Source organism: Microcaecilia unicolor, chromosome 11 (genome assembly GCF_901765095.1).
Source record: "Microcaecilia unicolor chromosome 11, aMicUni1.1, whole genome shotgun sequence".
Classification (NCBI taxonomy): Eukaryota; Metazoa; Chordata; class Amphibia; order Gymnophiona; family Siphonopidae; genus Microcaecilia; species Microcaecilia unicolor.
The window spans coordinates 190,964,084-190,989,960 of NC_044041.1; the positions used below are offsets into that span (position 1 = coordinate 190,964,084).

The 25,877-nt window shown below is 46.6% G+C and overlaps 1 protein-coding gene across 1 annotated transcript in view; it reads left to right on the forward strand.

The window, feature by feature from the left end:
• GMEB1 (glucocorticoid modulatory element binding protein 1) overlaps positions 1–17,548 on the forward strand; it is a 43,557-nt gene extending 26,009 nt beyond the window's left edge. Inside the window, exons 6-10 of the mRNA XM_030219207.1 lie at positions 1,634–1,791; positions 7,446–7,565; positions 8,627–8,764; positions 13,089–13,211; positions 16,289–17,548. Coding sequence (XP_030075067.1) covers positions 1,634–1,791; positions 7,446–7,565; positions 8,627–8,764; positions 13,089–13,211; positions 16,289–16,983 — 1,234 coding nt within the window. The 3' untranslated portion in view covers positions 16,984–17,548. The remainder of the gene's footprint in view (positions 1–1,633; positions 1,792–7,445; positions 7,566–8,626; positions 8,765–13,088; positions 13,212–16,288) is intronic.
• The last annotated feature ends 8,329 nt before the right edge of the window (positions 17,549–25,877 follow it).

Sequence of the window (25,877 nt, forward strand, 5' to 3'; positions counted from 1 at the left end):
GCTTGGAACAAACTCCCTGAGCCCATACGCCAGGCCCCCTCCCTACCCATCTTCAAATCATTGCTCAAAGCCCACCTCTTCAATGTTGCCTTCGGCACCTAACCACTACACCTCTACTCAGGAAATCTAGACTACCCCAACTTGACATTTCGTCCTTTAGATTGTAAGCTCCTTTGAGCAGGGACCGTCCTTTTTTGTTAATTTGTACAGCGCTGCGTAACCCTAGTAGCGCTCTAGAAATGTTAAGTAGTAGTAGTGTGAGCCATGACACTGAATATCTGAGGCTAATTTAAAGTATCCTGGCCACCGGAGCTTATGCAGGGCCTATATAAGACAGTTATGTGGGCCCCAGCTGAATGTGGGGCTTGCATAACTGTGAAAACATTTTGTGAAGGTCTCTGAGCCCCCTATGGCCTGTAGAAAGAGACCCTTATGGTCCCCCAAACCCTGAGGTCTCAATAGTCCCCCCCCCCCCCCCCTCCAGCAGTCTACCTCTGAGCATTGGTGGCCCAGTGGGGGCGACGAGGGTAAGAGTGAACCCCCCTCACTCCTGCCCCTAGCAGCAGCATCCTGAAAATGGCTGCCATGACCTCTTACAGCAGCCTCGCAGTACTGCAGTAAAAATGGAAGCAGTGCAAAGAAAAGCTAGGAGAATGGTATGGGATTTGCATTACAAGACGTATGAGGAGAGACTTGTGGACCTGAACATGTATACCCTGGAGGAAAGGAGAAACAGGGGTGATATGATACAGACGTTCAAATATTTGAAAGGTATTAATCCGCAAACGAACCTTTTCCAGAGATGGGAGGGCGGTAGAACGAGAGGACATGATATGACAGTGAAGGGGGGCAGACTCAAGAAAAATGTCAGGAAGTATTTTTTCACGGAGAGAGTGGTAGATACTTGGAATGCCCTCCCGCGGGAGGTGGTGGAGATGAAAACGGTAGCGGAATTCAAGCATGCGTGGGATAAACATAAAGGAATCCTGTGCAGAAGGAATGGATCCTCAGAAGCTTAGCCGAGATTGGGAGGTGGGGCTGGTGTTTGGGTGGTGGGGCTAGTTCTGGGCAAGACTTCTACGGTCTGTGTCCTGAAGATGGCAGATACAAATCAAGGTAAGGTATACACAAGAAGTAGCACATATGAATTTATCTTGTTGGGCAGACTAGATGGACCGTGCAGGTCTTTTTCTACCGTCATTTACTATGTTACTATTTGTCCATATATTATTCTAATAGACAATACTGCCACTCTGTGGACATACTGCAGCGTGTCTTCTTTTTTGGAAAGACACAGGAGTATATCAAGCATAAGTCCCAGCAGTTTGAGTGCAGTGAATGCTGAGCATCCACAGTATTGAATCATCGCCTTCCATTTTGCTCAGGCAGGGGTAATTTGTGATGTATTTAGTACCCCCAAATTATTTGAAAAGTTGGTATCGAGCCATAGGTATTGAATTAAATGAAATGTGAAATTGAGATAGTATGGATATTTGGTGGCGAGAAAATCTTGGAACAACGAGTATTAGCACATGCCTGCTTTTTTTTTTTTTTTTTTTTTTGCTGTTATTGTTGACCCACCTTTTCACTAGTTACTAGTGCTGGACTCATGGTGTCTTTCTCTCTTGCTTAGAAAGTTGATGGACTCTGGCCAGATCGACTTTTATCAGCACGATAAAGTTTGCACCAATACCTGCCGAAGCACCAAGTTTGACCTCCTGATCAGCAGTGCCCGAGCACCTGTCCCAGGGCAGCAGACCAGCATCCTACAGACTCCCACCTCAATAGACGGTAAGAGTCTATAAGTGTCAAACTGAATTGGATAGGGAAAACACAGATTATACCTCTTTTTTTTTTTTTAAGATTATATATGTGGTCTAATTACTATGTATGTGTATGGAAAGTGAGAAGAAGGGTTAGTGATTAAAACTCATGACACCACCAGTCAGTGCAAGGTCATCGTCGGAAACTGTGCTGATAAGTGAGATGATTCCTGTGTTCTTAGGATGGTAGTGGTTGTCCAGAGAGAGTCAGAGTTTCCAAAGGGTTCACACAGTGGAGAGCAAGGGAAGGCAGAAAATACAACCTCTCCTATTTCTAAATGGCTAGTGTGCCAAATTGGCATTCTAACTATTTACTACTGCCCTGGACAGGAGCTACATTTGGCATGCTAAAAGTGATTGTTAAATTTGTCTTTGGTTACCAAGGCCTTAGTATATATTATGTTAGTGATCAGCGGAGGCCTGCATATGTTAACCATTTAAACAGCATGCAATTAGCTCTGGATATTACTTTTCTGCTTTTGGTGTTTTATATAACATAGCTTATACTAAACCAGTAGACAGTTATCAGAACAGAACCCAGACTCTCCACAATCAGTGGTTTCTGTACCTTGTTGCTATATATGTAGTCATGATTTGCTATGTTTGCTTTTAATTTCTGCTATTTTTACCATCTTGATGCTACTTGTGTAAGAGAGGGGGGTGGGGGGAAATTTGGGGGCAGGTTGGAACTTGCTAAATAATGATACCAGTCTTGTTTTGTCATTGGCTGTTCTTTATTGTTCAATAAAATTGTTTCACACTAAACAGCATGCAATGACATGTTAAAATTTAAAGTGTGCACATGTTTGCTAAAACACATTCCTGCCTTCAGAGCTTAGAAAATAGTGTGTTGTTTGTAATTTATTTATTTGTTGCATTTGTATCCCACAGGCTCAATGTTGCTTACACTGTGCCGTAATGGCGATCACTTTTAGTACCTAGGCTTAGCAGGAGGAATTTCCTCGGTCTCAGAAGGTGATTTATTAGGTTGTCACCGTAGTATTATGCAGATGTGCATGAGCAAAGAAATGTGTGGACTTTGGAACAGCTCTGATTTCCTTGAATTTTTTTTTTCAAACACTTCTACTTTTTATGTTGGATCAGTAGTAATTGCCTTAAAACTAATAACGGGAATGTTTTGTTTTTGATTTCACCAGACCAGTCCAGAACCTGCAGGTTATGCCTGTAAACCAGCAGATGGAGACAGAACACGGAGCTGTGCGTTTTGTCCTGTAAGGGCACTGTACAGCTCAAGCTGCTTCATATTTCTCTGTCTCCAGTGATTGGTGATGGGCAGATAGTGCAGTTCCTGTACTGTTCTGTGAGACCAACTCCTGGGCTAGTTGGAGAACTTGAGTTCCAGATGAGCAGGAGGGAAAGCTTTTTTTTTTTTTTTTTTTTCCCCCCACAGGGGAACCAAATAAAAAAATATGTCTGAGTCCCTTTCCTTTCCCTCTCCCATTTCTTTCTACTCCTGGGGATTTTTTCCCTTAAAAAAAAAATAAAAGTTTCTTTGTGAGGTGAGCAGGGAAACGGCTTCGGCAGGAGGCGCTGCCTCATTACTGTGCTGTTGTGGGGGAGGTCAGGCAGGCAGCTACCGGCTGAATGATTTAATGTTGGGAGGGGTGCTTTTAAATATCTTCTTGTTATTTTTAGTGTGGAAAGGTCTAAACATATTGTGGCTCCTATATAAAACTGTTAGGCTACTTTGGTATGGTCAGTGGTTTACCCTGTAGCAGTGCTTACAGCTGCTAGAATGGAGGCCCCTGCAGAGTGCCACAGGGCTTTGGAGAATGCAGCTCTTGTCAGGTTGCTCCTCTGCTTTGAACCAACCCTTAGTACAGCTGTGAAACAGGGCATTCCTTGTTGTCATCAGCAGCAGATTAATCCAGAGAATTATGGGTTTTTATCATCTACCAGCAGGTGGAGAGAGAGAGAGAGCACATAAGCATAAGCACTGCCACGCTGGGAAAAGACCAAAGGTCCATCAAGCCCAGCACTCTGTCTCCGACAGCGGCCAATCCAGGCCCCAAGAACCTGGCAAAAAAAAACAAAATTTAATAACGATCAATGGACTTTTCCTTCAGAAATCTGTCCAGACCCCCTTTAAACTCAGCAAGGCCAGCTGCCGTCACTACCTTCTCCGGCAATGAGTTCCAGAGTCTAACCCACGCGCTGAGTAAAGAAAAACTTTCTCCGATTTGTTTTAAACCTACAACATTCTAATTTCATCTTGTGTCCCCTGGTTCTATTATTGTTAGAAAGCGTAAACAAACGCTTCACATCTGTCCGCTCTATCCTGCTCATTATTTTGTAAACCTCCTATCATATCACCTCTCAGCCGCCTTCTCTCCAGGCTAAACTGAACTCTGTCATATAGGACGGTGTACTCCTTGAACATTTTCCTTCCTCAAAGGATTACAGAATAAAAAAGGAGGTGCAGGTATCTGTGGCAGTGTAATTGTAGAGAGGGTTGTGGCAGCTCCGTTCAGAGAAGTGACTTATCCTCCATTTTCAGCTTTGGGTGAGCGTTCCTTTAAACTTTTCCTTCAGGTGAGCTCGCGGTTTTGCTTTCGTTTTTGTCCCGATGGCGGCAGAGGTTGTAACAATCCAAAAATATGGTATCACTATTTCAATAGAGGGGGTATCATTGTATATCACACAAATATTACCCAGCTCACAAAAATGTCCTTAATTTCATTTATAATCAAAGGTATTTAAAGATATTTATTACATTGTATAGGATCCTTCAGATTCTCCTATCACCACCACACAGGCTAATATTGTGAGCCAGGCACTTTTATGGTGGGTAGGTATTCCTCATTTGATCCACAAATTTTAATACCGATTAATACCAGTTAAATCAATATTTTTTCTTCTATTTTTTCTTTTTGTTTCTTTTACTTAAACATAAGCACTTAGCTTCTATCTGTAGCGTCACCCAGGACTCCTTCATCAAGGTACTTAAAAAAAAAATGCTGTTCATTCATCTCGGAGATCTCATACCGACATGAATTCACGTTTCGCAACTAGTGCTGTATCAAGGTATATCTCCTGCAATTAGAAATATCCATTATTAACAAACATATCTTATCCCTTTATAAGCTTTCTATACAATACAAATCTCCAAATACCTCCAAACAACGCGGAGAAAGTTCCCCACTTCCTTATCCATATCTTTTAAAATGGCCGCGGCGTTCTTACTACTTAAATAGGGAATTTCCCAATTTCTTATGTCAATGCTTTTTTAGCAACCAATCCCAGAGTACATCCTCTAAACTCCTCCTCCTCCATTTAGATTACTGACATCCATTCGATCTCACGGTTTAAGCCTTTTGGCTGCACAGAATTTAAAGAGAAAATCCAAGATTGCTCTTTATAATTTAAAAGACTTTCCATGTGCTTGCTCTGTGCTTCCTACACTGCTCTCACTGTAGGAAGCACAGAGCAGCATCAGGTCACTGTTTGGGCTCTGATTCGGTGGAAAGTGCTTCCCTCATCAGAGAGCCATCGTCTCCCCGCACGGGAGACTTTCGGCCGCGTTCTCCTCAGCCACAGTTTGTGTGCAAGCTGCCGTGGCCATTTTGCAGCGATGCGAGTCATCTCCCCCGAGTGCTAGCATTTCCTTGCCAGCTCAATCTGTTGATATATCTTTGAATTCTGCCTCTGCCAGTGTGAATTCTGCCATAACAGGACTTGCCTGTCCCTGTGGCTACTCTGGAGCCTTTCTCTCCAGAATTTGTTCTATTATTACACCAAGCCTATCTATTGAAATGTTCTCGTTCTGAGTCTGGGCCGGCCCAATCAGTGGAGCTGCCTGAGCGTCTACAACCTTCTCAGCCTCTGCAGATTGACCTTTCCTCTGAGCGGCAGCAGTTAAAGGTTTCTGAAGCGGAAAATAATTCCCCACTGTCTCCTATTTTGGATTGCATAAAACTCAGTCCTATCTTTATCTGGTTTCATCGAAGTGCTGAATATTGTGTGGCACTTAGCCAGTTAAGTAAGGGAAAGGAAATGGGACTTGATAATACCCCCTTTTCTGTGATTACAGTCAAAGCAGTTTACATACTAAAGACAGGTATTTATTTTGTACAAACCCAGATATTCAGTGCTAGTTCTTGGAAATGGCCTGCCGATGGTAGCCAAAATAACACTGACCACTGCTGGCTTTATATTTACCCCTTAATTTCTCCATCTATAACTTATTCACTGACCTTCCCCACCACAGCATCCTGCTGTGAACAACCTGTGTTTGGAGTTTATAGACTACCAATAAATAAGCTCCATGGGCTGATGGATGGACTAAAATAGTCCCGGTTGTACCCATTGCATCTATGCACTTACTAGCCATTGAGCCCGTGAAAACGGGCTACTTCTGGAATGGGGGGGGGGGTTCCGAGGCCCCCCCCCCCGGAGTCGCTGCCGCCGCCCCTCCACCCGGCCCGAGCAGCACTGTAAACTTACATCAGCACGCAGCAGCAGGCACACCAGCAAAGCTGCCGTCGGGGCGGGCTTCCTTCTCTGCCTGTGTCCCGCCCTTGTGTGACGTAACGTCGGCGAGGGCGGGACAAAGGCAGAGAAGGAAGCCCGACGGCAGCTTTGCTGATGTGCCTGCTGCTGCGTGCTGATGTAAGTTCACAGTGCTTGGGCCAGATGGAGGGGCGGTGGCGACTCCGGGGGGGGGAGGGGGAGCGGTTCCGACATCTGCAGCATGCCAGTAGAGACTTCCCTCTCTGTCCCGCCCCCATCATCACATATTGAAGCGGGGGCGGGGCAGAGAGGGAAGTCTCTACTGCGCATTTGCGAGTGAGTATGGTCACTCGCCGTTTTATATGTTTGATTGGTTACAATTTTTGAATAAGGCTATAGATGTTCAGCCTATCTCCTGGAACATGGAGCTTCTTGAAAACCCCAGATCCTTAGTCTTCCCTCCCAGTTCTTGAGGGCCAGCAACAGGTCAGGTTTTCAAGATATCCTTAATGCATACATTTGCATACAATGAGAACAGTGGGCATTCGATCCCTCTCTTGCATATTCAATTGGGTATATCCTGAAAACCTGGCCTGTTAATGGCCCTGGAGGACTGGGAGTGAAGACCAAGGTCCTAGATGGTTGTTTCAACTGAGTTACTGTTTTTCTTATTTGTAGATTAACAATAAGGTGATATTTTTGTCTTTTCTCCATATTTTTTTAACAATCTGGGGTCATGTTTTAAAAATAACCGACTTTCATCTAGGGGGATCAAACATAATCTGAAAACCCAAACATACACGTTTAAAGTCAGTATTATCAGGTTTATTAAGATATCATACTTATGAGGTTGTATGGATGGGGAAGTTAGAAGCAGAGAATTGAGAATAAGTTATATTTAATAGGTAATGTGGGATACAAATGCAACAAATAAAAAATATTTGGTTTTAATCGGGGGTTTTCCACTTGCTTAGGCATAGCTATAAGTGTTTATTGCCTGTTCAGATAGTGCTAATTAAACTCTGTGTAAAAACTACAAGAGCTCTGCAGGAGCTTTGAAATGTTTTTACTGATTGCAGATTCCCAGCAGAGGTATTGGGAGTGTGTTGACCATGTCCTGCTTATTATTATTATTTTTTTATTTTTTTGCAGGGAGCATCACGCAGATTGAAGAGAGCATGGAGGAAGGAATAGAGTGGAACTCTGCTCTTACTGCTGCGGTGCAAATGGCTAGCGAGGAGGGATTGAAGAAAGATGTGGAAGAGATATCAGGTATCGTTGCTTCCTCTATACATATGGACATAGACAAACATACAAACGCACACCCCTTAGGGATTCAGAGAAGACTTCCTTTCTGTTCATTAGGCAAATCGTGGCTCATCTGGTACCTATTAAAGAGAGAGTGCCACCTGAAAGTAACATTTTTAGCCTAATTTGATGCTTTATATACCTGCTTACAACTTCATGAAACTTAGAAACAGAGAAAATGAGACCATATGCCATGGGGGGGGGGGGGGGGGGGGGGGGGGGGTGAAAGCAGCCATCCATCACTTAGTTACTTATGTGTTTGTAGCGAGTAAATTGGTACTTGCTGCAGCCTGGAAACAACCTACTTTACCTGGACTTGCTGTTATTTTTGCGGAAATTGGCCCATATTAATTTGATGTCCAAACTAACAGCATTGCGTAGCGGACAACTGCTATCTTATTTTCGCATTTGGGACCCCTATATGAAGTGGACTGCTTGACCTTGTTTCTTCTCTGCCTACTATGTAAAGACTTTTATAGAGGGGGGGGGGGGATGTTATAGTGGAAGGGGGGTGGATTGGGGTTTAGTTGGGACACGTGTTGCTCTATTGCCTTATGGATGTTGTTTTGCTTTTTCTGTAATGTTTTTGATGGTTGCGGCTATGGAGCCGTTAATTTGTATCTCTGAGCTTTAATAAAACTTTTTTCAAAATTGGGAAAAAAAAAATTAAATAATAAAATGAGACCATATGACCTATCCACTTCGATCATCAACTTCTTACTGATGCTGTCGGATGCCACTGTCTGTGTACGGTGTCGTCATAATATGGTGTGTGGTTTGAGCAACCACAGTAAAGCAGATGGGGTTCTGCTGATAAACAGGCTTTTAGCTGAATAGTAAAGATCCTAAGATAACCTTGAACTTCTTGATTGAAAGCTAGGATATGGTGCTGAGTGTGGAACCCTCATATTGTCTTTCTGTCTGAAGATTTAATGAAGTTATGAGTCAAAAGTCATAATATTCCATGTAATATCTCTTCCTCCTCTTCCTTTTCTCCCTACCACACTCACTGTCTGAAATCTCAGAGGACACCCTGACCTTCTGGAAAGGGATTGCAGACATAGGCCTGATGGATGAGGTTGTCTCCAACATCCAAAAGGAAATACAAGAACTGCTGAAAGGAGTCCAGGAGCGACTAGGGCAGTCTCCATTTCAGGTGACAGGTAAGAGGCTGAGCTAAGGATAAATCTCTCTATATAATAATTGGTCAATCTGCGTCCCTGGATGGCTGGCTGGCTGGGTTCGTAACTGTATGCAAATGAGCTACTACGTCATTGACTATGTAATCGGCTCGCCTTCAGCCTTCCCTTCCCTCTCAGTGTCCCGGGACACTGAGGAAATTACATCAGAGGAGGGCGGGACACTGAGAGGAAAGGGAAGGCTGGACGTGAGCCAAGCATGCCGCCACTGCGACTTAAGGTAAAATAAACGTTTTTAAGGCAGGGCGGCAGGAAGGAAAGGAGGGCTGTTGTGGGAGATGAGGGCGGGCAGGTGAGGGCTGGGGTTGAACTGGAACTCGGGTGCTTACAAGGGGGGCAAGTGAGGGCTGGGCGAGTCACTGGACATGGATGGGATGGGAAGGAAGGGCAGAGGAGAATCTCTGGACATGGATGGGAGGAGAAGGCAGGGGATTATTGCTGGACATGGATGGGAGGGGAGAGAGGAGAAATCACTGGACATGGAGGGGAGGGCAGGGGAGAGAGGAGAATTGCTGGATATGGATGAAGGAGAAGGCAGGGAACAGAGATGAGTTGCTGGACATGGATGGATGGAGGGGAGAAACAGAATCAGACCAGTGAGGTAGGTCCAAAGAGGAAACTTTATTGAAATAAAAAAAAAACAACCTGACACGGCTGTGTTTTGGCCCAAAAGCCTGCCTCAGGGGTCTTGTAAAATCTCTGATATCGTAGAAGGTGGTGGATATCAAAATATATTGTAGAAGTAATCAAGTAATGAGATCTTTCAGCAATCTTCTGTCTTGCAAAAGCACTGCAGGAAAAGACAATGGCCGTGTAATCGGCCAGCGTAAATATTACAATTACATATATATATTGTTTTGTTTTTATATAGTTGTAATATTTACACTGGCCGATTTACACGGCCATTGTCTTTTTCTGCAGTGCTTTTGCAAGACAGAAGATTGCTGAAAGATCTCATTACTTGATTACTTCTACAATATATTTTGATATCCACCACCTTCTACGATATCAGAGATTTTACAAGACCCCTGAGGCAGGCCTTTGGGCCGAAACACGGCCGTGTCGGGTCGTTTTTTTTAATTCCAATAAAGTTTCATCTATGGACCTACCTCACTGGTTTGATTCTGTTTCTCACAGTTTCGTGAGGGTTTTTTCCTCCTTGTTGTTTTCCTGGATGGAGGGGAGGGCAGGGGAGCAAAGAGGAAACAATAGAAAAAGAAACGCTGATTTGGAAAGGGAGAGAATTAAAAACATAATGACAATTAGACGATAGCCTTGCTAGGGCCAGTTTCATTTTTTGCGAAACGTGCTTTTTTGCTTGTTCAAGTTTATAATGGGCTTCTCAATTTCTCCATCCTGTAAATGGTACCTCTTTCCTGTGGCCCTTCTTCTAGTTTAGATTAATTTACTTTTTTAAATGTGATGTTTTACCTGTGATCTGCAGGCAAATTACATAAGTCAATCACATCTTACCAAGAAAAAATTTAAAATCATCCTATATAATAATTCTCACCTCCAACAGGATGTGCCTGGGACTGTGCCTGCTGGAAGTGGTCTGCTAGGCAGGCACGCACTGACCTCAGTGACAGACAATTTGGCAAAGCAAAACAATCTGAGTGCTGGCCATTAGGACACAGGGTTCATAGGAGAGTTTTAAAAAACTGAAGGAACCGAAAGTGTTAAATGGGGGGAGGGGGAGAGTTCTGAACGACTGAAAGACATGAACATTTGGGAAAGGAAAACAATCTGAATGCTGGCCATTAGGACACAGGGTGGATAGGAGAGTTTTAAAAGACTGAAGGAAATGAAAGTGTTAAACTGGAGAAGGGGGGGGGGGGGAGTTGTGAATGACTGAAAGACATGCAAATTTGGGACAGGAAAACAATCTCAATGCTGGCCATTAGCACACAGGGTACATAGGAGAGTTTTAAAAGACTGAAGAAACCAAAAGTGTTCAGGGGGGGGGGGGGGGGGGGCAAGTTCTGAATGAATGAAAGAAATGAAAATTTATGAGAGGAACACAATCTGAATGCCGGGCATTTGTACACAGGGTAGATAGGACACCTTTTTTTTTTTTTTTAAATGAAGGACGTGAAAGTATTACATCTTGGGGGAGGGGTGAGGAGGAAAGCGGTGGGGTATCCAGATACTGGGAGTTAGGGCCACTGGGGTACATAGACTTTTGAAAGCCTTAAGGAACCCAAAGTGTGGGAAGGAGGAGGAAAAGGAGGGGAGGGAACGGGGTGAGGGGCATTAGGAACAGGGGAGGGGGCCCTGCCACACACTCTCATTCTCACACACACACTGTCACACAGTCTCACTCTGTCACACACCCGCACATTCACTCTGGCTCTCTCTCTCTCAAACATACACACTCCCAGGAAAACCTTGCTAGCGCCCGTTTCATTCGTTCCAGAAACGGGCCTTTTTTACCAGTTTAAAAATAATTTAAAAAAATCTTTGCAGAGTCAGTTTTGTTGGTTTAATAACTAGCCAGCAGCGGTCAGCAGGCTTGCTTTTTTTTTTTTTTTTAAGTGTTTGGGTACTGGCGCTGAATATCTGGGGGGCTAATTCACAGGGCCCTAGTCACCAAGAGCTTATGTGGAGCCTGATTTCCCCCCCCCCCCAAAAAAAAAAAAAAAAAAAAAGATACAGGAAGGTAGGCCTGGGCCCCCACCTTCCCCGGCTGTTTAAAATTGTTTTAAACATCCAGCCCCATGTTTTCAACTTTCTATCTACGAAAGTGTTGATAATGGGTCTCTTCGTGAATGTCCATGGGTATTTCATTCCACAATTTTGAACAAATGTACGAAAATGTCTTCCACCAATAGCAGCAGTTGAAGGAGGTGCTGCTTCTGAAAAGGATTAAGACCTTTCCTCTGTTTTCCTTCACTGAATATTGTTGATAGGGTAAAGTGACCAGATGGCTCCAAGTCACTAAAGGACTGTCTCGGTCAGGCATGATTTTGTCCTGTTGCTTAAAGGACTTGTAATACATTGTATTCAGATATCCTGTGTATATTCATTATGGACTCTGACTTGGTGGTTCCCCAAGGACCAAGTGGAAAGCTGATGATCTAGTGCTTGTGTGTATTGGGTCAAAAGTTGGACTGGTGAATCTTTCTCCAGTAAACTGATGCTTTCAAATGTTAAGATGAGTTTCATCCCTCACCCCTGTAGTGAAATTATGAGTATGGAATGTTTTTTGTCACCAGCTTTCAGAGAAGCTAAAAAAATTCTTATTTTTATTTTTCTTAACATTTGTACCCCGCGCTTTCCCACTCATAGCAGCTTCAATGCGGCTTACATATTATATACAGGTACTTATTTGTACCTGGGGCAATGGAGGGTTAAGTGACTTGCCCAGAGTCACAAGGAGCTGCCTGTGCCTGAAGTGGGAATCAAACCCAGTTCCCCAGGACCAAAGTCCACCACTCTAACCACTAGGCCACTCCAGTGTCTTCCAGTGGCAATTTTTTTTCCAGTACACTCACTGTGTATATCACTTGATGTGAATCTATGAGGCAATGATTGGTCAATTTAATTTTAAAATTAATATGCTAAGCCCTGGTGGAACAGGATGGGGCTTGACAAAATTTTTTATCCTGATGATCAACATTTACACAATACGGGTATTCCACGGTGAGCCAGATAGCAAGTCTTCTGCAATTCTACAGCAGCTGCCCTGCATAATAACCAAAATATTTTTAATTAAACAGTGGCTGTGTACATTTTAAGAGATCTAAACTATATGCAAATGTATACAGATAAGTTGCAGAATTTTCTAGCCTTTTTCTATGGAATTTAGACAACTAGGGGGCCTAATTGTCAACTTTTCTTCTAATGTTGGAAGTCCTCTCTGTCTAACCACGTTTGTTTTCAGTGGATTTGGTACAATGCCATTGTTCTCTGAGGTCACTGAATCCTATCTGAGCTGCTTGGCCTATGTTTGTAAGGATAAGGCATCTTATGAATCTGCTCCATGGTTGTGCCATCACATGAAAATCTGAATCTTTCAGCATTGTCCTCTTTCCCTCCCCCCCCCCCCCCCAACACACACACACGCTAAATGTGTAAAACATGTTAGAGAAAAGTCTGACATTGTGGGGAGAAGGGGTTCTGGGTCTGTAAGAGAGGGAAATGTTTGCACAAAATTCTAAGCAACAGGTCTCTTTTTTTTTTTTTTTTTTTTTTTTTGCCCCCTATGTTGCCTGTTTTTTGTTTTGGTTTTTTTTTTAGTTCTGAGCTTTGACCAGCAGTAACTTACCACTCTCGGGTTTCCTTCCAGATGCTGCTGTTCTGAATAATGTTGCTCACACCTTTGGCCTGATGGACACAGTCAAGAAAGTTCTGGACATGAGGAAAAGTCAGACGGACCAGAGCGAGGAGCAGTTTCATTACACTCTCGCAGGCATGTGTGCTGTTCGCCAATCATGCGCCTTTCTCTTCTTGGAGTGGGTGCACCTTTTTACCCCCCCCCCACGATGAGTCTATATTATATTAGCCCATTGTGTACGTACTTAAGTGTGTCCTGAAATATTTTGAACAATTTATTTCATTTTTACTGTGCAATGTATCTTGAGAAGAATTGGAAACTAAAATTGGCATATGAGCAATGAAGTAGGTACAGTATATACCCCTGCACTGACATTAAACATAACAGAGTTGTGCCATCTTTTGTCCAATATTCAGTACTATTTTGAGGTGATTTTGTACATATGGCCAGCACTTACAATTCCATAGCATCCCTCCACACCCTCACAGCTAGGTTATGCACTCTGACCAGTAGATGGAGACTGAGAACCACAGACTTCTTAGAATTATCTATAACTATGCTGTGCAGTCCCCTGAGAGTCGGTAGTTCTCAGTCTCTAGCAGATGGTGGACGTGGTAAGTCTTTGCAGTCCCTTTCTGAGGTTAGTGTTGAGGTTCTGGTCTGAACTTAGTGTGGCTGCACCTTGAATGCAAGTTCCTTCTCAGCACTGCCTGTGCCCATCTGTCAGCTGGACAGGGGCTGAGGTCCGTGGGAGCCTCTTCTGCCCTGGTGGTGTCCTACCCGGGTGTCTGTGACCCCCGCCCCCCCCCCCCCCCCAATCCCTGTTGGAGATCCTTTCTGAGTTTGCCTCAGCTGTACTTCTCTGCTTTGGTGCAGCTTTAGAGAGCCATGGGGTCCGCCATTAGAGGTTTACACACACACAAAGAAAAGATCTCACCAGTCAAGTTGCTTGAAGTCCACCTCACAGTGCTTCTCTGGCAGGGTGGTAGCAACCCTTCTGCTTTCTTGGAAGAGATCTACCTCCCTGGCTTATGCTTGTGTGTGGTGTATTTTCAAGGGGTGGTGTGTGGAGCATCAGATATTTCCACTTCAGTCTTCAGTGCCACAATTGCTGGAATTCTTACAGGATGTTCTGTAGAAGGGCCTTGGCTTCTCTGAAGGTGCAGGTTGTTGCTTTGGCTTGTTTCTGGGACTTAATCAAGGGGAAGCCATTGGCATCCCATCTGGACATGATTTGTTTGCTCCAGGGCATGCGTCCTCTTCCTCTTCATCCTCCAGTTTGACCTTTTGTCCCTCCTTGGAATCTCAATCTAATTTTGGAGGCGTTAGTGTCTGTGCCTTAAAGATGGTGTTTTTGGTGGCTATTTCGTCCGCGAGATGGATTTTGGAGTTGCAGGTGCTTTCATGTAGGGAACCTTTTCTGATGTTTTTAAAGGAGAAAGTGGTCTTGTGGCCTGGGCCGCCTTTCCCCAGGGTGGTCTCGGTTTTCCAAGTTAAGTAGTGGTATTGTCTCTTTTAGGAGAAGCTAAGAGAACACCAGATCAAAGCAATTGCATCGCCTGGACGTTCAAAGGGTGCTTCGAGTCTATTTGACGAGAACGCAGGATTTTCGGAGGTCGGACAGGTTGTTTATTCTGATTGGGGTCATTACCATGGAGAGGTAGCTTCCCTATATTCTCAAAGGACAGTCTGTTCCACATCAGCGTAAGGCTCATTCCACCCACTCTCCATCAGGGACAGAGATCTCTTGGGTGGAGATCTCTTTGCTTCCCCCCGCAGGACATTTGTAAAACAGGTGTGTAGTCTTCCTTGCATTCTTGTTTGGGCATGCAAGCTCTTCAGGATGGAGCATTTGGGGCCAGGGTGTTGGAGATGTGGCTACAGGGGGCCCTCCCTTAATGGTCAGTGCGTTGGTACTTCCCAGCTGTGGAGGGATGCCATGGAAGGGGAAATTAGGTCTTACCTGCTAATTTGCTTTCCTTTAGTCCCTCAAGATCCGCCACAAGGCCCTCCCTAATTCAGTGTCAGAAGTTTGTATCTAATGTCTGTGTGTTCGACTAGCTCGGTGTTTTTATTTTTTCATGGATTGTGTTGGTTAAAAAGAAAAAAAAAAGAGAAACAAAAAATGGCAGCAGCGCAGGGGCTACTTTCTCGTGGTCCTGCTATGCTATTCGACTACCAACTCTCAGGGGACTGCACAACATAGTTATAGAAGTCTGTGGTTCTCAGTCTCCATCTGCTGATCGGAGTGCATAACCCAGCTGTGCCGATCGAGAGGGACAAAAGGAAAGCAAATCAAGCAGGTAAGACCTAATTTCCTCATAATCTGGAAAGAACTAGGGGTACTGACTTTCTACCTCGTAGTAAGCTTAGCAGTTTTTCTTCTTTTGATCTCCCATCTATTTAGCCACTCTTCCAAACTTTGTGGTCTGAGGATGGGAATTGTTGTGTAAACTTATTATGTTTCTTTGTTTAGTAAGATTCCTGTATTTGTGTTTCTCTGCTTTTCATGAAACAACTGAATGCTTGTGAACTATGCTATAAATCAAACATATAAATTGCGAGTGACCGTACTCGCCCGCAAATGGTCAGTAGAGACTTCCCTCTCTGTCCCGCCCCCGCGTCAATACGTGATGATGGGGGCGGGACAGAGAGGGAAACTGCGCGAAGGGGAGGGAGGGAACCGCCGAGGTCGCTAACCCTCCCCCCCCCCCCCCCCCCCCCCCCGAGGTCGCCGCCACCCCTCCACCCGGCCCGGGCCCTCTCTTTGCTATTCAACTTACATCGCTGCAGCACGCAGATCATCTGAGCTCTCGTCGGCCTTCCTTCCCTGCCTGTATCCCGCCCTCGCTGACGTTATGTCACACGAGGGCGGGACACAGGCAGAGAAGGAAGGCCGACAGGAGCTCAGCTGATCTGCGTGCTGCGGCGATGTAAATTGAATAGCGAAGAGAGGGCCCAGGCCGGGTGAAGGGGTGGCGGCTGCGACTCGGGGGGTGGGGGTACCGGTAGCGGCGACCGCGGGGGGGGGGGGAGGGGGCAGCGGCGACCTCGGGGGGGGGGGGCCTTGGAAACCCCCCATTCCAATACTAGCCCATTTAAACGGGCTCAACGGCTAGTTTATAAATAAAAAAAAAAGAATTAGGGATACTGAAATATGGTATGTGAAAACAGGCCAGACTATATATTTAACGTGAGCTGTTCTCTTTCAGACCTGGATCGGCAACTGGAGGAGCAAAAGAGGCAAGGCAGAGAGCAAAAATTAAAGTCCCAGACAATCCAGAATGTGGTCCTCATGCCAGTCAGTGCCCCAAAGCCTCCCAAGAGGCCTCGTCTGCAGCGTCCAGCCTCAGCCACTGTCCTGAGCCCTTCCACTCCGGTGCAGCAGCCGCAGTTTACTGTCATTTCACCTATAACTATTGCACCGATGGGACAACCATTCTCCATGGGAAACATTCCCATAACAACCGTCAGCCAGAGCTCTAGCCCAGTGACTGTGCATACCTTGCCTTCAGGTCAGCAGTTGTTTCGATATGCCACTGTGGTGTCTTCGACAAAAAGTAGCTCGTCTGACACAATGACTATTCACCCAGCATCTAGTCTGACTCTGCTGAGCTCTGCCACAGTGCAGGACAATGCCCTTGCCAATGTGGCAACAGTGGTAAACCCTGTAGAACTGATGGCCATGGAGCCTGGCCTAGCTTCAGCTGTTCATGCTGTGGAGGAGGCTACAGAGGAGGGCCAAACCATCATTGAGATTGATCCAGCACCAGACCATGAGTTAGAATCAGAGGCCAAAATTGTGACTCTGGAGGAACTGAAGGAAGAAGAGAAAGTGGTTGCGGAGATGGGGGAACACGATGAGGCTGTCCACAATGTAGAGATTGTGGTGCTGGAGGAGGACTAGGATGAGAGAGGGTCAGCTTTCTTTTTTTTTTTTTTACTATTTTCGTGCCCCCCTCTCACTTTTTCTTCTCCCTGTTTTTGTCCTGTAATTGTTCCTGAACACTTATGATCCTAAAGCAGTTTTTTTTTTTTTTTTAATCGTGGTGCAAGGGACAAATGCAATGCAATTCTTCATATTACAATGAAGAGCAGTGGATAAAAATGTTGAGAAGACAAGATGTTATCGGAATTAGTGGGTGGGGAGAGGGGCAGGACATGGAGTATATATATATATATATATATATATATATATATATATATAAATGTATAATTTTTCTTTTTCATAAACTTAAAACAAAAACAGGACACTCCATAAGCGGGAGCATTCGTGGTTCATTATAACTGCCTGGAAGCTTTGTTTATAGACTTTTCTTGGCCAGGAATTAAAACAAAACAAAAATGATGTGACCAAAATTTCAGAGCATGGATTTGATTGCCAGTGAATACAGTAAATAGGCAAGAGGATGCTTTTAAGTGATGGTCATGTGTGGCTGAAAAAAAAAAAAAATAAAAGCATTTGCTCCTGGCTTGAGCTGATTTCTAGTTGGGGTTTGGCATAAGATGGTCATAAGAGAGATGAAAGCAACACAGAACTTCGAGAGACACTTGGGAGGATGGAGACTTGGGTGGTAACCAAAATATGCAGGTTAACTTGGTTATTGACTAATGATGAGAAAATATGTCCAGATGATGAGACTTGTTTTCGATCTTCGTACTGTCCTGCTTTTTTACCGCATTGCTTCTGTGTACTTGTATTTCTATTTTCTCTAACAAAAGCAAGAATGCATTGTCCATAGGTTGTAACGGAGCAAAGCTAGGCCTGTCTGCCAGCTAGTACCTCTGTTTTCTGTGCTGGGTTGGAGAAAATATATAAAATGCAGGGATACAGAGCTGCCCATCCGCTTGCACAAAAAAAAAAAAGGAACTGACCATTAATCTTGTAAACTGGCACACTACTCCTGCTACTAATTATTTCTATAGCACTACTAGGTGTACAGCAGGGCTGTACACATTATATGCGGATACTTTCTCTGTCCCTAGTGGGCTCCAATCTTATTTTTTTTTTTTTTTTGGGGGTGGGGGGTTGTACCTGGGGCAGTGGAAGGTTAAGTGATTGACTCTGCCCAGGGTCACAAGGAGCTGCAGTGGGATTTGAACCCAGTTCCCCAAGACCAAAGCACACTACACTAACAATTAGGCTACTCCTTCACTCTCAGAAGTGATGAGAGTTTGAGAGTGGGCAAAATTTAGCTGGATTTATTCTTCATTGAAGAAAATGGAAGTATTTTAACGTGTAAGCTTATGTGAATCTACACAGCAGACTTGGGATTTTTGCCATAGATTTATGGCTATCAGTTGTATTGAGAAAATAGATTTTCTGAGGTCCACCATTATAACAGCATGATGTGCATTCATATATATATATATAGTAGCCGTTGAGCCCGTAAAAACGGGCTAGTATAGGACGGGGGGGTTTGAAAGGGCCCCTTCTCGCCACTGCAAGGTCCCCCCCCCCCCCCCCCCCCCGCCGCCGAGCTCGCCGCTGCCCCTCCGAGGTCAACGCTACGCCCCCCCTCCCCCGGAGTCGCCGCCACCCCTCCACCTGGGCCGGGCCCTCGCTTCGCTATTGAAACAGCGCGGGAACGCAGCACACAGCTCAGATGAGCTGCTGTCCTTCTTCTCTGCCTGTGTCTGGGACACAGGCAGGGAAGGTAGGCCGAGGGCAGCTCAGCTGAGCTGTGTGCTGCGTTGACGCTGTTTCTATAGCGGAGCGAGGGCCCGGGTGGATGGCGGCGGCGGCGACTCCGGGTGGGGGGGAGTGGTGGCGGCGATCTTGGGGGGGGGGGAAGCGGTAGCGACGGCGGTTTCGTCCCTCCCCTTGCGCAGTAGAGACCCTCTCTGTCCCGCCCCCGTCATTACGTATTGACGCGGGGGCGGGACAGAGAGGGTCTTTACTGCGCATTTGCGAGTGAGTTCGGTTACTCGCCGTTTTTTTTGTTTTTTTTTTACCAAATTCCTAGCCATTGTAGCAAATTGAGAAATGCAGTGTGCAGCTAGCATAGCATCATTGGTAAGGGTAGAGGACCCTTCATATTCAGTCTGTCTTGTCCATATGTGGTGGTCAGACCACTGTGGGGAAGTGTGGTTCTACCAAGGATAATGTTTTTATAATGTTAAGATTTAAGCATGATGAGACAGTGTGCCATAGTAGCCTGCAGCTGAGGTTACCCTGTCCAAACAGAAGGTTCTTCTGTTGGTGCATTAGCTAGGAGAGAGAGCCTCCTAAAGTGTTTCTAACTTATCTTACACCTTGTCCCACAGATAAGAGGGAGTGAGATTTCTGCAGCCTGTGTATGAGGGGGAAGGTACTATTTCTTGATCATGGGAGGTCAGTCACAGCAGCACTAAAGCCGAGTTCATGGATACAGCGTGGAGAATGACACAGGGACAAAATTTGTCCCCGCTCCATCTCCGTGGGTTCTGTCCCCGTAGGCCCTGTGATTGTCCCCGCCCATCCCTGTAGGCTCTGTTCTCCTCTGCAGAAGCTTTGAACACTTATGATTTTATATTTAAATCTTTAATTTATTAAAGTATAAAAAGGAACAATATGCTGTGCAACTGTTGTATATAAATTACAAATAGAAAACAATAATAACAACAAGCAGCAATAATAACCCTCCTCACCACCACCCTCTACCCTTCCAACCCTAACAATAGCTGACTTCTATTACCTCAAGGAATCCTAATTCACCCTGTTAAATTGTTTGTGGGTACAAAATACAACCCATTCTGTATGCCCTAGAAGTGAGAAATATGCTCTATGAAGCACACTTATGATTTTTTTTAGATCTGTTGATGCATAAGAAGTCATCAATAATCTCAGGACTGAGTCTAGCTCTCCTGTCTTCCACAGTCCCTCCTGCAATAGAAGATGTCTTCTTAGAAGATGTGCTGGTGGCAGGATGTACAGGATCCCCCATGCAAACTTTGCAAGCTGTGGCCAGCATGTTTGCTTGTTTTCCCAAAAAAATAAAAACATTGTGTGCCTCAATCAAACATAACTAACAGTCCACTTCATTAACAGGCTTCAAAGTAGAAAGTGACAGGGGGACAAAGCTTGGCCCCGTCCCCATCCCTGCGGTTTCTACGGATCCCCGTCCTCTTCTCATTCTCTAATACAGTGTAAGGAGAGGGACCATTTATAGATGGTGTAAAAAGGAACTGACCCCAAAGCCTCTATCCTGTCTTTGAACAGGCTGTATATCCATCCCAGTGTGCACCAGTAAGTTGAAAAAGTCATAGGGCCTGAAGTGGAGTAGGTTCCCCTATTAAGGGTCACTTTTGAAAATGTGAATATTAAAAGTGATGCGGTTGAAGAAGCAGGGAGTGGCACATTGTGTAGTGCTCGAAATACTGCTTCATTCTCTTGAATGTGAGTTGTCATCAAACACAAGGGTCCCAGGGAACAAAGGGCCTGTAGTTTTGCTAACTGTCTTGCATATTCATCTATATGTTCCCAGTTTTTTTGTGGTTTTCTTTTCAAGGGGGGGGGGGAGGGCCGTGCCAACACAGTAAGCGCGGTAAGTGTCGCAGGGGGGCGCCTGCCTTCAAGGGCGCTGCGCTGTAGAGTTGTATTTAAAAAAAAAAAAACTTACTCCTCCGCTCCATCCCCGATTCCTCGGCGCTTTAAATTTACCTCGCTCCGCCTCCGACGTCTGCGCAGCGTCAGTGAAAGCGCTGCCTGTCTGACGTCTCTCCACCAGCCTTCCCTTCGTTCGTTTCCTCTGTGTCCCGCCCTCAAGGAAATGACGTCAGAAGAAGGCGGGACACAGAGGGAACCAGCGAAGGGAAGGCTGGTGGAGAGACGTCAGACAGGCAGCGCTTTCACTGACACTGCGCAGACGTCGGAGCCGGAGAGAGGTAAATTTAAAGCGCCGGGGAATCGGGGATGGAGCAGAGGAGGCTCAGGCTGAATGAGAAGTATGCTCAGAGCCTCCCCTGCAGGCCAAACCCAGCCATTTCCTCCATCGCGCCCCAGACGGCAGCTTGGGGGAGCAGCGCTCGGCTATTTGGCACCGCCCAGCTCTTCCACGTACCTTGGAGCCAGGCAGGTCCGGGGGGAGGTGCGCGCAATCACACGCGCACCCCAACTGATGGTCTGCAGGGGGGCGCCAGAGACCCTAGACACGGCCCTGGGGGGGGGGGGGGGTTCTTTGGAAGAGAGATTATCATATTTATACTTGAAACAAACTGAGATGAAGGTGGTTGACAATGGTATATATATCATATATATCAGCATAAATTTGCTCTTAGTCTGCTGGTGGAGTTTTATGTTCATGCTGCTTCAAAACTGGGTTCTGGCTCTTCAGAATACTGCAAAATTAAATCATTCATAACTATAATTTCATATTAGTCTTATCCCAATGCACCTATATCTGTTTCTTCCCAACAAATGCCCGTTTGCTAACATGGTTTCAGGAAGTGCAATTCACAGTTATTGATCAGTTACTTCAAATTAGAAAATAAGTGGACTTTTTGGTTTCAATCTTTGGAACCAGTTGGGTTGAATTTAAATATAGATTGGCAGGGTATTTTATTCATGGAATGCATTTAAGTTAAAAAATAACCTTTTTAGAGCTTTAATAAGAAGAACAAATAATTGGTTGGGTCTTTGATGAGGGTGAGCACCAATGGAATGTCAGAAATTGTTATGTAATAACGGTGGATAAATGTTTGATATGGATTGCATTATGAGCCTTGTGCCTTATGAAGTGGTTGCTTTGAGAATTTAATTTTCCTTAGTGTTCGCAAAGACCAGACCAGAGCTCGTGGGTTCAAGTGTACAGCGCTGCGTACATCTAGTAGCTCTATAGAAATGATAAATAGTAGTAGATAGACTAAGATATACTAAGGGAAAAAATAAAATAATAGAAGAAAGCATACTATGGAATTAAAAATTTCAGCAGAGATTGAAAATCCATCCACCTTGGGAAGGTGGAAAGAACACACTGAGGCAGGAAGTGGGCTGGGCAGTGATGTAGCCAAGGGTGGGCCTGAGTGGGCCCACATCTACCCACTTTGGGCTCAGGCCCACCCAGTAGCAGCACATCTATGATGTGGCTGGCAGGGACCCCCAAGCCCCACCAGCTGAAAACTCCCAACAACTGTCCCTCCTACATACCTTGTAAATAACATCTTTGCCTGCAGCGACTGATACATACTGCTCACACTGGCCCCAAAGCCTTGCCTCTGATGTATTCCCGCCTATGCAGAAACAGGAAGATGCATCAGAGGGAAGGCTGTGGGGTCAACAAGAGCAGTGTGTATTAGTTGCTGCTTGCTGCCAGTGAAAATCTGCTACTTAAAAGGTATGTGTGGGGAGATGGGATGTTTGAGAGACCATATAGCATGCAGGTGAGAGAGGAGAGACCAAATTACTTGTTGGACAAGGCAGAGGTCTTCTGCCCACCCATTTTGGACCCAGGCCCACCCAAAATTGGGTGTCTGGCTACGCCCCCGGGGCTCAGCTTGCCTGGCAGGTGCAGCTACTGCACGTGCTCAGAGGGATTAAAAAAAAAAAATCTCTCTGAGCTATTGGAGAGCATTTCCATCCAATGGAATTGGCATCAGAGGACGTCACCTATATGTGGCTGAAACGTCCTGCTTGTCCTAGGAGAAATAATACTACACTTGGACAAAAAAAGTCTTTTCCATTCACGGTTTTGAATCTGGCTTCTGCTGTTTATTGTGCTCCCCATAGCAAAAGGTCACTCTAGCTTACATCTCTTCCCCCCCCCCCCCCCCCCCCCCCAACAGAACCAGATTCATTAAGGCTTTTCTCCCTTTCTATGTCTATCGGATAAAAGGTTAGTGATTTAGGGGCCACACTCCTGAGCTAAGTACCAAAGGGACTGGAAAGCTTAAAATAACATTTTTTTTTTTGTGCATGAATGTGGTGACTTAACAAGCGTGTGTCAGACTATACGTGCATACGCTTGATGGTGAAAAATATGAATTTGCCCACAAAAAAAAAAAAAACAACAACAAACAAACTTGAAAAATATGAGTTTTCAACTAAACTGGACAAAGTCATGGCCTTTCATTGTTCCAGTAACAGGCAAATTATTTTAAACATACATAGTGTTTCCAGGAACCTATGGGCATCAAGGAGAAAAAGATATCATTTGTTCTCATAAAAGTGAAGTAGAACACAAAAAAAAAAACAGCTTGTTAACAGCCAGATTCCTTTCATTGCCATTGTGAAAGTAAGTGGATGGCATGGGTATCATTTTTATGTTTCAATCATTTTTATTGACCAACAACATTTCAAACTGAACATTTCACAAAACAGTATGTCACGTTTGTTCAAAGCAGTACAACTTGAAAATCATTGTAACTTTTATTTCTCCGAGGACAAGCAGGCTGCTTGTTCTCACGACTGGGTGACGTCCGCGGCAGCCCCCACCAACCGGAAAAAAGCTTCGCGGGACGGTCGGCACGCAGGGTACGCCCACCGCGCATGCGCGGCCGTCTTCCCGCCCATGCGCGACCGCTCCCGCCAGTTCCTTTTTTTCCGCGTCTGGAGAGAGTCGTGCCCCGCCGCTCTCTCTGATTCAGCCGCCGGATTTTCGATCGTGTTTACGCCGATCGTGCTTTTTCTTTATTTAGGTTTAGTTACCGTCCGGTTTCTTTTTGAAAAAAAAAAAAGAAACCCTGCGCGTGTGGAGCACGCGCTCCCTTTTTTCCCTCGCTTCCAGCGGGGACGCTGCATTGCGGCCTAGTGGTCGCACGGTCGTTTTCCTTTTCGTGGTGTGATTTCAGCCACCATTGACGACTTTGACTTCGCCGACGCGATTTTTCCGTCGATGTCCTCGAAGGTCCCGAGTGGATTTAAAAAGTGTGGTCGCTGCGGCCGGCCGATCTCGCAGACCGACACCCACGCTTGGTGCCTCCAGTGCCTCGGGCCGGAGCACAATATCAAGTCGTGTTCTCTGTGTCTCGGTCTCCGGAAACGGACTCAGGTTGCAAGGCAAGTTCTGCGGGACCGTCTTTTTGGAACTTGCGCCGGCCCCTCGACGTCGACCTCGAAGGCATCGGTATCGACGCCCGGCCCTTCGGTACCGGTATCGATGCCCGAGACATCGGCACCGATGGCAGCGACCCCAGGAGAACAGGTCCCGTCGGCCCGCCGGTCCTCCGGTGAGAGTGGGGGTGAGAGGCCGCGTGGGCAGTCGGCCCCGGTCACTCCCTCAGCTCGTGGGCCACGGGACCGAACCCTGTCTGACCCGGTACCTCGAGACTGAGGGGGATCGACCTCCTCCTCCTCCATGCCTTCCGGCGCCGGTGACGGGCATCGTAAGAAAGATAAGAAGCGTCATCACCGGTCGCCCTCGGTGCATCCGGATATCGGAGAGGAGGCGACGCCGAAGCGTCATCGTCGAGAGGAGAGGTCTCCGTCGGTTGTGGAGGTACCGACGCGTCGGGGTTCCGGCACCTCGGTGCCGTCTCCTGGCCCCCAGCAGCTTCTGGCGCCGACACCCCTACCGGCCCCACCGCCTTTCCCGGCAGCGGGCCTGGACGAGTGCCTCAGAGCCATCCTTCCGGGGATCCTGGAAGGGCTGATGCGCCAGGCTGTGCCGGCGCCGGGGGTGCTTGCGCCCTCGGCGCCGATGACTGTGGCGCCGGCGAGCTCTAGCCCGGCGCCGGGGCCGTCGACACCGCCGCCGCTTGCGGTGCCGGTCTCGACCGCCACGCAGGTGGAGTCCCCGTCGACGTCGATGGAGGGAGCTCCGTCCCCGCCGGCGCGGGAGTCCACCGCTCGACGACACCGAGACCTTGGTGCCTCGACGTCGAGCCGGGCCCGGTTCAGGACTCAGCTACATGAGCTTATGTCCGACACCGAGGATGAGGACTCGTGGGGGGAAGAGGAGGACCCTAGATATTTCTCCTCAGAGGAGTCTACGGGCCTTCCCTCGGACCCCACGCCTTCACCGGAGAGGAAACTCTCACCTCCCGAGAGTCTCTCCTTTGCCTCCTTTGTGCGGGATATGTCTATTAGCATTCCCTTCCCCGTGGTCTCTGTGGAAGAGCCGAGGGCCGAGATGCTCGAGGTCCTCGACTATCCATCACCACCTAGAGAGTCCTCCACGGTGCCGCTGCACAATGTCCTTAAGGAGACGCTGCTTCGGAACTGGGTGCGACCATTAACTAACCCCACCATTCCCAAGAAAGCAGAGTCCCAGTACAGGATCCACTCCGACCCAGAGCTAATGCGGCCACAATTGCCCCATGACTCAGCGGTCGTGGATTCTGCTCTCAAGAGGGCACGGAGTTCGAGGGATACCGCCTCGGCGCCCCCGGGGCGGGAGTCTCGCACTCTGGACTCGTTTGGGAGGAAGGCCTACCAATCCTCCATGCTCGTGACCCGCATCCAATCATACCTGCTCTATATGAGCATTCACATGCGGACCTATGTGCAGCAACTGGCGGACCTGGTCGAGAAGCTCCCGCCGGAGCAGTCCAGGCCTTATCAGGAGGTGGTCAGGCAGCTGAAGGCGTGCAGAAAGTTCCTGTCCAGGGGTATCTATGACACCTGTGACGTGGCATCTCGTGCTGCGGCCCAAGGTATAGTGATGCGCAGGCTCTCATGGCTGCGTGCCTCTGACCTGGACAACCGCACCCAGCAGAGACTGGCCGACGTCCCTTGCCGGGGGGATAACATTTTTGGTGAGAAGGTCGAGCAGATGGTGGACCAACTGCATCAGCGGGAAACCGCTCTCGACAAGCTCTCCCACCGGGCGCCTTCAGCATCCACCTCCACAGGTGGACGTTTTTTCCCGGGCCCGGCAGGCTGCA